At 38.3% G+C, this 13,336-nt stretch overlaps 1 protein-coding gene across 1 annotated transcript; it reads right to left on the minus strand.

Annotated features, from left to right (window-relative positions):
- Positions 1-673: 673 nt before the first annotated feature.
- LOC111873646 (CD9 antigen) lies at positions 674-11,294 on the minus strand. Its single transcript, XM_033755142.1, has 4 exons — positions 10,947-11,294; positions 9,849-10,022; positions 7,971-8,183; positions 674-6,950 (listed from the first exon to the last, which is right to left on the minus strand). The coding sequence occupies exons 1-4, from the start codon at positions 11,292-11,294 to the stop codon at positions 6,798-6,800; spliced, it is 888 nt and encodes a 295-aa protein (XP_033611033.1). The 3' UTR covers positions 674-6,797.
- Between the last annotated feature and the right edge of the window lie 2,042 nt (positions 11,295-13,336).

Raw genomic sequence — 13,336 nt, forward strand, 5'->3', positions numbered from 1 at the left:
TTAGCTATGATCCATTATTTCATCTATTGTCATGTACATGTTCCAATTTTGTATAATATTTTATATACACATGGTAGGTTATGTAGTTGCAGTGATGTATACGGTTTCATATGCTTGATTTATTGTTTTGGATTTATATGCATTGTTCTGTTGAGTACTTGTTGATTTAGCAAGCTTGTGGTGTGACAGGTTCTGTATCCAATGGCTTTGGCCTTGTATGGATGTGCTGGAACGTGTAATAAATACAGTACTAAGAACTGGAGAGGCATGAGTGAAACATGTTTACCAATATCTCTGGGAGAACCCACACAATTAAAACACTAAACAATATTATGATTTCACGGAGATATCTTTAAAGCAGCTGTTCTTAATGTAGTGAAATCTTACGACATTTGGGATTTTCAGTGGCATGTATTGAGATTATGGTCTTCTGCAAGCAATGTGATGCCATGTAATCACATGGAGAGGTACCAAAGTTCTGGAGGAACCCTGTTTCCATATTCATGGTAAAAGTACGATGCTCAAACTTCAAGCAGCAGGTAATCACACTCTGGTCTCTGCACCTCATAGAAGGACAGCGAACTGAGCAACTTGGTTCTCTTCATACACAGTATTTGTGGGGGAACTCCATACAGGTTACAAATGTTAGAAGAGGGAAATAATGTAGAGATGATTGAGTTATGTACATCAATTCATTTTAATATTGTATTTTTAATTCTTTCCTTACATAGAATGACCAAATTAGCAATGGTGATTATGTACAATATTGAACATGTCCAGCCAACAAACTTGGAAGCGAAATCCTTGTCACAATTCTTTGACAAAAGTGGACTATTACTTTGTACGTTTGTAAATTCAATACCAGGAGTGCAGTAATTCTGAAATACATTTCTGCAGTGGGGATGCATACATGAATCTGGAATAATCACTATTGTGACTAACAATAAAGATGAAGAAAAATGTTAGATGACTTTCAAAAATTAATTTACAATTATATCACAAAAAAATTTTAAGCATACGCAAACAAGCACTTTCAGATCTCTGTCACACCAACAATAATGAATATATACACTTAACTTTTGGTATAGAGCACACAAGAATGACAAGGTATCCAGCTGTTAATTAACCAGCCTCTGGAATATGTAATGTTGCCAGACACCAACGTGCCTGAAAGAATATTATGTTTGTATTGTGTCACACAAAGTCTTTTGAGGCCTTATGTAGTGATCTAAGGACAAATCTGTGTAATGTGCTAATACATCAAAGCTAGCAAAATCATGTCTGCAAAGGTGGAAATGCACTTTCTTGCTACATGTATTTCACCACTACACTCCCTGACAATGTGAACCTTCAAAAATAATATTAAATTCAATTCAATTTGTTACTCTCTCAGGTTATGTCACATGCATTTGTAAATCTTTGTGTACAGTAATGCTAAGAAAACTTGTCATCATTAATATTCAATTTTCCTAGAAAGAAACATAATTTTCAATGTTGTAACTATTCATGAAATTTTCCACTGAGAAGTACAAAGAAAACTTTTCTTATATTTAATTTACTAAAATGCAAAGTGTGTAACACACAAGCCAGCATTATTGTTGTGCTTTTGTGTAATTCTCATACAAACAACATAAATGTTACTGTTGGGTAAACTGAACATTCATGGTGACAAGTACAAGGAAATCTTATTGAGACAGCTTCCAGCTGACAAATAACACCATTTACAAGACAATTACTTTGAATGTAACAACTTAATGAAGGCAAAATAACAGACCTAAACAAAGCCCTCTCTACTGATACCAGTCATGGCTGGCAAGAAACTCAAATTACTGTTTGTAGAGAAACTGTTTGAGCATTTAACAAGAGGTCATGGAGAATTCTGGCACATACAAATTAATCTGTCTTACAATTTTATCAGTCATTGCAAACCAACTCCTCCTTGGCTGTTTCATGTCTCAATCCAGTGATATAAGACATGTGAAATATAAAGCAAAGCAAAAAAGAATAACAAATATGCATTATATAATGGCACAAAAGCTATGCCCTTTATACTGAGGCAACTACACATCTCCAGCATATTCCCCCCCCCAACTGTCTAACCACTGTTCAGGCAGATGCTAGTAGTGATAACCTTTGCAAATGATACACATTTCGGGCTAGCTCACATAGGCCAGATGGAGCTGGAGGAAAACAAAAGATGAGCAGATGGTGGGAAGCCACGAGTGTCATCAACACCACCATTAATGGTACTTCTTTCTGTGGGAGGAAAATTAATTGGGAACCCACTGAATATAACCACAAAGTCCATCTGCTATTACAAAACTGACATGGTGGGACGGGAGAGCTTTGTTACATGAAATGAGACAACAAATCTGTGACGGCAATCCATTGAGGAACTAAGCAACAATACAGAGTTTACAATTTATTCTGCAGTAATACACTGGGCAGTTTTCTAATTACAAGCAGTTTGCCAAATTTAGGAACATGCTACAGGCTGGACAATCTTTATCCATTTTTGACATTGTAAGAATGAATAGGTGTGAATGTGAAGCACATACTGTAGCAGGGTGTCCTACAGCCCAAGTATGTGTTTATTTTGATTTTCTCTGTGTATACACATTACAAAAACTATTTACACAATTCAGGTGCAAATGTAAACTTCAACTATTGGTGCAGAAATAATCACAAATTGTCTGGCATCTAGAAAGTATTTTACTATAAAGCGATAAGCAGAAGATGTACAATTCAGACAATTTTCACATACATAAACATCATTTTACAAAAATGGATTCAACTAAACTTTCTTTTACTAATCCTATTATGATATCAGAACTGTTAATTCTGTATCTTTGATGCTATAGGGAAATTTAAAATATCAAATTTTATAAAACATTGAACAAAAAATTACATTCTTTACATCAAAATTAAGCTGCCCAGTATCTTCTCAAAATTCCATTAGACTTGTACCCCAAGTTCACAGTAACTTTTTTCAAACAAAAAACTTATCTGAAAGTTTTGTGTCTTTTAGAAATAATGTCCATTATTCAACAAGAAATTCAATAAGCACAACCAATATGTAACCTACCATATGGACCTCTGGGAAATGTCATGTGAAGTAACTATAATTGCCATTAAAGCACTGGCACAATCTGACTACAAGAGGACATCTGAATGCTTGCACTGTTTTGGCTACTGGGGAGTCCCTGGATGATAATGAAAATAGTTCACTAACTGTATACAGGTGCAATGTACCTTTGTGGTAGTTATGATTAATTATTTTGAAAAGCTTATATTACTGAATATATGTATTCAGAATACACAAAACTCGCAGCTTAATATACAGGTATTGTTGCAAAAGAGCATTCATTCATGGTACCTCAAACTTGATGTCACTTCTGTGACTGGTATCAATATAAGGACCCATGTACCTTACATCATACAAATATAAGCATGGCTATACTCACTATAGCAATACACTGAATTCCTTACAGTATAATATAGAAACCATGTCTCAGTGTTATCAGGACACTTTCCAAAAATAAACTGGACTTACCATTTTGACACAGTACCAATTCTGCAAACTATAGCTACATAATATTACAGGTAAGAGACAGCATTTGTTTCTATTCAGTTTAAACATAAAATTATGGTAACATGTACATCAAATTGTTGTACAACGAATAAACCACATGAAGAGTCACACATGGGAAATCTAATTCCATTAAATTGGCACTCATGTTCTCTTTACAAATATTATCTCTTTTTTTAAATATACTGAGCTAACAATTGGACCTCTTACTCTTGTGAACACACTTTGTCACCTTTCAGTATGACAGATTATTTATAAAATACATATATTAAAAAATACAGCCTTCCTACAAAACATTAAATTCTAAGCGATCAGATATACGAGACCTGCATCAGGTTCGAAGCTTTGGTTCAGATGCATGAGACGGTACTTCAGCTAATCCGAAGCTAAGAACACATAGCATAGGGGTGACTGACAGCACACTGCAGTGAAAATGGAATGGCGAAGTGCCAGTAAACAGAGAAAGTTTGTGCCTGTCTGTCTGGAAAGCTTCAATTTCAGCAAAATTGTCAGCATGTTTCACTGCTCCTGACCTCACCAAAACAAGAATTTTTCACTACAGAGGTGACTTCTTTGAGACTGTGTATCAGGCATTCAAAATGCTACAGAAGAACTGAATATTAATGGTAATACCAGAGAGTGAGAGAACATCATCCTTCTTACTCTTTTAAAGTACATTCTATGCATGAAGGAACAATAAGATGGTGTAGTCACCATTGAATTACTGAAATTTAAGTCAGTCCTTTTACACTGAGACTGTCAAACACTAATTATTTTCAGAAGTACTATAAGGTATTATATATCACATTTCAAGATTCATTCAAAGTTATATAAAAATCAACCACACTGCAATAAGATGGAGCACTTCAAAGACGAGGGCAAAGAAGCCCATTAATTTGACGAAACATGCTTTCTATACAGGTCTCTGGTATATCAAAGACTCGCACAGATGCCAATTTGTGTGCAGTTAAACTTCGAGATGGTGCAATCAGTTTAGACACATTTCAGTTATTACTGAAATAATGTCAGAACGTAAGTTCTGACTGAGATTACAATATCTTTACAAGAGGAGAATGCACACTTTCATATTTCAAGTATGAACCATGTTACCTGTTACATTAACACATACATACAAAAAAAATATATATATATATAGTAAATAATCATAATGAAGAGAGTCAAAATATATTTAATGTAAAAACCGAAATCATAATAAAATATCAGACATCTGTTAACATTGAAGCCACAAATATCTTCTAATGCTGTGCAGGGAAAGTAGCAAAACCGTTTCATGTGCTCACTACTCAGCTATCTTCACCTGGTGGCAACAACTGACACTCTGTTACAAGTCTCTGGCATAATAACCAGTGCATCCATAGAATTTAGGATGTAAACACTATACCATAATGTACCTTCACAAATCAACCATGCTGCATCACCATCAACATCTTACTGATCTAAGTTTGTGACAGTAAAAATTATTTTCTGTATTTCTCCAGAATTTTAGGGAAGGTTCCTCCTCACTGCTACGTGCAGCATAAACATAACCCTCTCACAGGCAATAAATCTCATTAAATGTTTGTAAGAGGATAGGATGGGAAGGGAGGGTCATGTTGAAGTTGTGGAGCAACACAGAAAAGAATACAGTTATCTTCTCAAATATCCACAAATAAAAATGGCCAAAAAATGGCATGCAACTTATTTGTGATGATGATGGCAACATTCCTCATCTCCCCACGTGCCATTTCAGCTTTGACACATTCCTGTCCCTTTTATGTACTATCATGCAGCTGCAGGGTGTCAAGTGGCTGTCGAGAGTTACTGTGCAAAGGTTCTCAGAACATGAGAATCAAAGACTTATACAGCTTGTAAAAGATTGAAAATAGTAATTGAAAGTCAGAATAATCAGATATTGTACATTACATTGAAACTGGTATGAGAGGCAGGAGTTGGAAGGAAATGCAGCTTGATCCTGGAAAGTACAAAAGAGGAGACCACACTTGCATTTTAACACAATATGCATTATGTACATTTGACTGTGCCTTAAAACAAGGAATATATAGTTTATTAAGGGGCACATGGTATTCAAGAAAATATTGGTTTCTCTTCACAAACTGTCAGAAAAGTATGATGTGATGGTGACAACATAAGGATGTATGAGAAAAACAAGGTATAATATATTTGTGAATAACTAAGTAAATCCCGGACTCAATACCGATGACACTGGTACAGTACCACTGTCATCCAAAATGGTGGTTTAATTCAGGGATACATTTATGAAAGCTGCCAACATCAGTACACAAAACATTCCAATTGAAGGGGTTTTATTCTATTTTACTTCTAGACCATGCCATTCCTCACATCTCTAACCTTACTTTTACCTTTTAAAAATAAGAGGCATAAAGAATGGGGGGGGGGGTACTTTGTTATGGAAAAATATAAAACCCCTACTGCCTTTTGTCCCTATACATGAATTACCATCAGAGAAATCACAGGACATAAGGAACAAAGTTGTGACATGCAGTATTTAATTGTGATGTAGCAGCAAAATTTACGAACTGTTGGCAGGAGGCTCCAGCATTGGGCTTGCGCAGGTAAATTACAGTACCAGAAGGCTTCCAACAGAGAACAGGTAAGAATTAATGCACTAATAACACTGATATGAAGGGAACAAATGATTACATGGCCAAATTTTCTGAATAAGATTCTAGAGAAAAAATTATCCAAAAAGGGAGAAACAACTAAAAAAATTCTCTTAGCATGTAATGTCACAACATTACAGCTATGCTGGCAAGGAGATTCAGAGTGTGAAGTCAGACAAACCGCATGGTTTACCTGACAGTACAGCATAACCAGCCTGCCAATCTGTTTATGCTGATATGTTACACATCACTACTCCAGAAATACACAAGAGGTTTCTTGCAATACCACATGGCGGTCTGTCTGGACAGTCAATCTTGGAAGATTGTAGTTCCTATCAACATTCAAATATAGCATTTGTACAGTGAAGCGACAAATAGCAAATATTGAACAGCTGAAAGCCACTGTCAGGCATGCAGCCAGCCCATGAAATCAGAACAGGTTTCAAAACTCACCATCTATTCAGCAAACACACTGCTTTTGAAATAATGTTTTCAATGTGAACTAAATGATGCTGATTAGTACACCACCCTTGACTTTGAAGGAAACAAAGATCTACCTTTGAAGATTAGGCTTTGTACCGGTCCATGTTACGGATCCCACAGCAGAGAATGAGAGAAAAGATGAGGCCCAGACACTCAATGACCCCAATACCAATGCCAACACCTACTACGATGCTCATGTGGCTTTTCAATGTGTCGAGCAATTTAGTGACACACCCCTGCAACAGAGTTAAAAGATGGCACTTGTAATGTATTATCTGTTTCCAGAATGAAGTTAAACAAGTTAGGAGAAGTATATATAGTACATATGTTCCCTTATAATCAACTCAAAAACCACAAAACAAAAAACTGTGAAGGACATAAAATGGTTTCAATTTTCTCTACAGTGTTTGTTCAATACATTTTTCACTTTGATAACTATCAAGTTACACTTGAGATACCTGCAGAAAAGCATGCAGGTCTTTGTGTTAGATGTTTGTTACTGTCATCAGAATTTATCCAAAAATTGGAAGTTTGTTGATACCTTCTTTGAAATCTCTCCAGTACCAGATTTGATAAAACTCAAATTGTTACACGCAGATGGGCACATGGACAGAAAGTCATAACACACAATCATTTCTGCAACTTTTCATTATGCACGTGCAAAAGGTATATGCACATCACCTCTCATCTGTTTCTGTGGGAAACACAGACACAACAATGGTGACATTTAATTTGTCCCATAATTTACTGAACAGTAATTAAACAAAGATATATCAAAACAAAAAATCAAATGGTTTAGAAATGAAATGGAAAACAATATCTACTTTATCAGATGAAATTTAGATCTGTTTTAAGTAGATTCTAACGGGTTCTGATGAAGGTGGATGACACACAAAATTGCTGGGTTTTTGGACTTCTTCCATCATCCAGAATTCTAGGTCATAGAAAACATGACATTTCAGAAACTGGATCTGTTTCCATATTCAGGTGAGGAAGGAAGACACCTACTAATTTGGGCTCCCTAGAAAGAGCTAATCTCAATCATCCAGTAATTGAGATTAGCTCTTTATAAGGGGCCCAAATGAGTAGGTGTCTTCCTTCCTCACCTTAATATGGAAACAGATCCAGTTTCTGAAACGTTGTGCTATTACCTAGAATTCCGGAAGCTGGAAGAAGTTCAAAAACCCAGTAATTCTGTGTAGATCTGTTTTGTTGACATGAAAGTGATTAGAGCTATGAGCAACAGCAGGACTCACCTCAGAGTATATTATGTTGGTTATCTGTGCACCAATGCTAGTCTTCACAGCAATCTTGCATAGTTCTTCATCCGTTCCCTCACGACAACAGCTGGTTGGGATACTGTACTTCTGCAATATTGAGGACACACTCACGTCCAACGTGCTTTTCCCTTCTGTGTTGAACTTGCTCCCAGCCCAGTCTCTTGGTCCAGTGACACCACAGCAATGCAACTGTGAACCATCAAGTGTCAACTTATGAGATCTGATGTTCTCATGGCAGAGAATATCCTGGGAAGTGACACTGTGTACTGTGGAAAATGGTTACAATGTCTTGGAAGTAGCACGTTCCTTCAAAATGTTGGTACCTACCCACCAGACAACATGGCATCACATCTCTTAAGACCATAACATTAACTATCAACTTACTTTGTGAAATTTAACTTCAGTCATAAAAAGGCATATGTATTACTTGTATGATCTAGTTTGAACATAACACTTTGAAGCCTGTGGAATGGAAAAAAGGAGAGAACAAAAGTAAAATTGAAAGAAAAGAGAGTCAATTGCTTATGATCCAGCTGAAGCTCAAAGACAATGAAATCTTAGTAGTTGGTAGTCTATCTACAATCATTCTTGGGAGATATTATACAGGGTGTCCCAGGAGTAATGGACCAAACTTCGGGAGGGTGTTCCTTATGTTAAAGTATGCCGATATAACCCAAAACACCTATGTCCAAAGTTGAACGGTTACAGAGATAATGGCCCAAGAAAAGTGTGGTCTTCTGGCAGGTCCATGCACTGTACCTCTCAGCTGAGAGGCCTTATCTGTGTTTGTTCTTGAGTGCGGTGATACACCCTAGCCATGCTTATGTAGTTGGCTTTATCAGAACGCGCAGTCAGTACGTTATGTCAGCGCTTGCCATTCATGTGTCATGTATAGTGCTTGGAAACCCTAAGGACAATTATGACATGGCGAGCGAGTATTTTGTACTTCAATTTTATGGCTTCATGTCACTCACAAGTTAGTTTTATGTTACGTACATTATTAACATTACAGAATCCACATATTCCTGCCAGTTTTAATATGTATTTTGTAATCAACAAGTGTGCAACGCCGGTCAAAGTTTGACACTTCTCTGGCCATTATCTCCGTAAACGTTCAACTTTGGACATAGGTGTTTTGGGTTATATCGGCCTACTTTAACATATGGAACACCCTCCCGAAGTTTGGTCCATTCCTCCTGGGACACCCTGTATATATCTACAGCACTACAAAGTCATTCTGAACATTTTTGCATCTTGATATCCACTGACCATTTTGTCAAAGACAATAGACCCACCACAGCAAAAACAAAGCTTCTCTTTTTACAAGAAGTGTACTTTAACAATTATGTGTGCACTTTAACGTTATATCAATCATTAATAGAACTTCCTATTTTCAGTAACTCACGTCAGAACTAGCCAACCATCAAGTGCCAACATCTGCTGGATACATGCTACACGGTAAGAAACGTTGCACAAGTGACTGTTGATATCTCATACACACAAATTAATGTGAAGCCAATTTATTGACATACATTCTAGTTTCTGCAGCAAGTTAATCCGTTTTCGACCAATGTCCCCAAGACGATGTTTGATGCTCTGTTCAAACAACCACACCATGATTTCCAATGATACCTTGAAGTTTCTAATTAGACTTTACCAATATTTCATTCTGTCATCAAGATATGGGAGGGAGCCTTATGCTCTTGTGGTCTTCTCTGACGAAGTATGCAGTTTACATCTCACATACATGACACAACATCAAGAATAAAGATAACACTGAAACATATGGGACTTATTGTCAGATTCAAGTTGCTCCAAATAGAACTATGTGATCACGATACAGAATATACATACCTCTTTCTGAATAGCATCAAATGTCTGTGTGCGTGTGTCCACAACCCCGTACTCATCCTGCACTGTTAACCTGACAGTGCTTTCCACATACTTCTCGAGCCCATCCCTGTTGCTGTAGGCCCACACTCCAGCTGCGATCTCAGCCACAACGATGATCAGGAGGAAGCAGAAGAACTGTAACATAACATGCAATACATCTGACCATACACAACATACATCCAAGTCACATGACTTACTCACACTGACCACTACATTCTCATTCGTTTCCATGTTCATTTAGTGCAAATATAGTTTACTGTTGACAGAGATCATGAACAACAGAAGGTGATGACAACATAAAGATGCATGGGGGAGTACAGATGGCTCCAGGCATTTTTAACCTGAGCACTAGATGGAGGTGAACAGTCAGCTTCAAGATCTGGGCATATTACACTTGGGGAAAAGTGATCCTGGCACCAAATGAATATGAGGCTGGGTAGGCAACAGAGCCAATTCCAACACTGGCCCATGATGGGAAATGACATTCAGTCAATCAAGGCTGCAGGCTTATTACTGACATAAAAACATCTTCCTGGTATTTATTTATGGTTTATTTAATGATGCTGTCAGTTGATACGACTATATAGGGCCAAATAACTGAATGATTAGTAAATAATGAATTGGAAAGTTGTGGAAGAAGCTAGTTGGGGCTTAATTTGAGGTCCCATCCTGGCACTTTTCTGGAGGGACTGAGGAAACCACAGCAAAGCTCATCAGGGTAGCCTGTCTTCAGGCTGAGAACTGAACCTTGGATCTAGCAAACATAAAGCATGACTGCTCATTACTTTACTGTAATACTTTCTTTCAATTTCATGAAATAACAAATGTTTCAAATAAAAAGTTCAATACTTCAATGAGAGACGTACTGCATGTTATGTATAAGTTTCTGTCTGATGAACTGTTTGAGATCTTTGCATTTTAGCTTCAGGTAAAGCAGCACTTATATTATGCCAATGGGAAGCAAATATGAAACTGGTCCATCAGTGGTTAGTGCAGACTCCTGAGACTAATCATCTTCAGAATTCACTTTGGGCTAAAAGCATTCAGTTATGCACATACCGAGACAAGCATGCATGGCGACTCCCTGTATGCTCCACAGCAACCAAGAAAGCCCACAACAAACATGAGTACCCCCACTGCCAAGAAGATGTATATCCCTGTGTGGTAGCTGGATTCATCCTGCGCCATACGGACATAGAAGGTTGGATCCGTAATCATCCATACTGATAGGACAATGATTGCTAGGCCCACCAACTGAAAGGAAAGAAAATATTCATCATTATTAACAAAGCATTCACTAGACAGCACTGCAACATGTACTGAATTGACTACATTATACTGAGGCCACAGGAAGAAATCCCATCGAAGGTGGGGGGAACAGTGTTCAAGGCTTCCTACTATATTCATTTCCTGTTACGTCTCGCTTATATCAACCGGTGCGACTGGCTTGCTGCTGGAGAAGAAGCACCGATACCTTCAAAGAAGTGTGGATGGGGGTGATGTCTGGGATTTCAGTATGTAGTTAATATTTCATAGGCTGTATTATTCACAACTGTACACACAAACTGCTATACACAATAATAAAAAGGATCATCCAGCAGGTACACGTGATGGCAGCAGTGTGGCTGGGAAACACAATTTACAATCCATCCCGTCTTGAAGGACGGCAGAATTCTTACGTCTGCAGTATGACCAACCAGTTAGGCCGTGCCATAGCTGAAGCGGTTAGTCGCTGGCTTCCCACCGCGGCGGCCCGCGTTCGATCCCGGGTCTGGTCAAGTGGGATTTGTGGTGGACAAAGTGAATCACCCGGGGCAGGCTACAATAGGCCAATCAGTGGCCGCCGTGCTGAGTGGGCCCAGTTGGACTCCACCCCCCACTAAGAGAATTTAGTCATAAAAATTTAATGACCGATCAGTCACTCTCACTCCTAGAGCTGAGCCCTCCTTGGAGAAGCTGCCACCTATGCAGCTACTCAAGAACTTCCCAACATTTTATGTAATCCAATGGTTCATTACCGTGTTCACAAGAGCCCCCCGCTGGTCCCTACCCCCAGACAAATCGATCCAGTCCATACCATCCCATCCTATCTTAAGATCCATTTTAATATTATCCACCACCTATGTCTTGGTCTTCCTGGTGGTCTCATCCTCCTTGACTTGATCATTCTAATTATATTTGGCGAAGACTACTAGTTATGAAGCTCCTCATTATGCATTTTTCTCCAACATCCCATCATTCCATCCCTCTTCGGTCCAAATATTCTCCTCAGCACCCTGTTCTCAAACACCCTCAGTCTATGTTCCTCCCTTAATGTCAGAGACAAAGTTCCACACCCATACAGGACCAGAGCCAAACTACTGTTTTGTATATTCTAATTTTTATGTTTTTAGACAACAGGCGAGAAGACAAAGTGGACTGAGTGGCAGCAAGCATTACCTGAATTCAATCTCCTCTTAATTTCCTCTTGAATCAATGACTGACCATTAAATAAAATAATAATAATAATAATAATAATGATAATGATAATAATAATAATAATAATAATAATAATAATGAGTGAACCGGCCATCTGTCTCGTAGCAAGAACTGAAGAGACTGCACAACTAACAGAGACGTCTGCCACTGACCACGATCAACTTTACAACCTTACAATCTGCTTGAAGATTCATTTTAATGCTATTCCTTCTTCACCTGGTCATTTAGCAGAGATGCAAGAAGACTATATTGAGCGTAACGCGAGGAAAAACTAGATCTGCATACTTCTCAAACACGTATGAGGCCACAAGATTACTGGGATCCTACATCAAATGGCTCTTCACTCCCACCTCAAAACTTTGCACGGTTGGTATACTGATACGACAGATCACAGTGAATTAAAACGTACAAAGGAAAGGTGAAGTGTAATGGAATGATGGCCACTCCAGGTTTAATGGAATTTCATATACTGGGTCTAAAAGTATTTGGGACCGTTTGGAACCACACACTTATACATGTAGTCTGAAAAATGGTGTCATGGCGTCGTAACGCGGTGATTTTTGAGTTGCTAATAATCTCAAACGATTCGAGAGTCCCATGCCGTACATAATGCCGTCCGTGATGTGCACGTTCCCTCTCAACGTATAATTGCGCATCAGAGGTAGGCTCTTGCGAGTCAAGGTCACGAACGTCTCATCAACTGGCTGCTGGCCGGATGTTTCCGTCTTGTTCCCAGCTGCTACGGGTTGGCCATACAAAGCATTTCGGAAACCAAACACCTGAATACAGGATCTTTTATCTCTTCCGTTTATGTAAGACAAGATGGCCTGTCTTCTTGGTTACACCACAAAATGGGGCATAATCTGAAAGCCACAACATTATCAGTTTTCGTTACGAAATGATCCAACTGTTGGACAGAGGGTCTAAATGCGAACAAGTACGTCGCTGCATTGAGCAGCTGGGGGGGGGGG

This window comes from Cryptotermes secundus, unplaced genomic scaffold (genome assembly GCF_002891405.2).
Source record: "Cryptotermes secundus unplaced genomic scaffold, Csec_1.0 scaffold678, whole genome shotgun sequence".
Taxonomy (NCBI): domain Eukaryota; kingdom Metazoa; phylum Arthropoda; class Insecta; order Blattodea; family Kalotermitidae; genus Cryptotermes; species Cryptotermes secundus.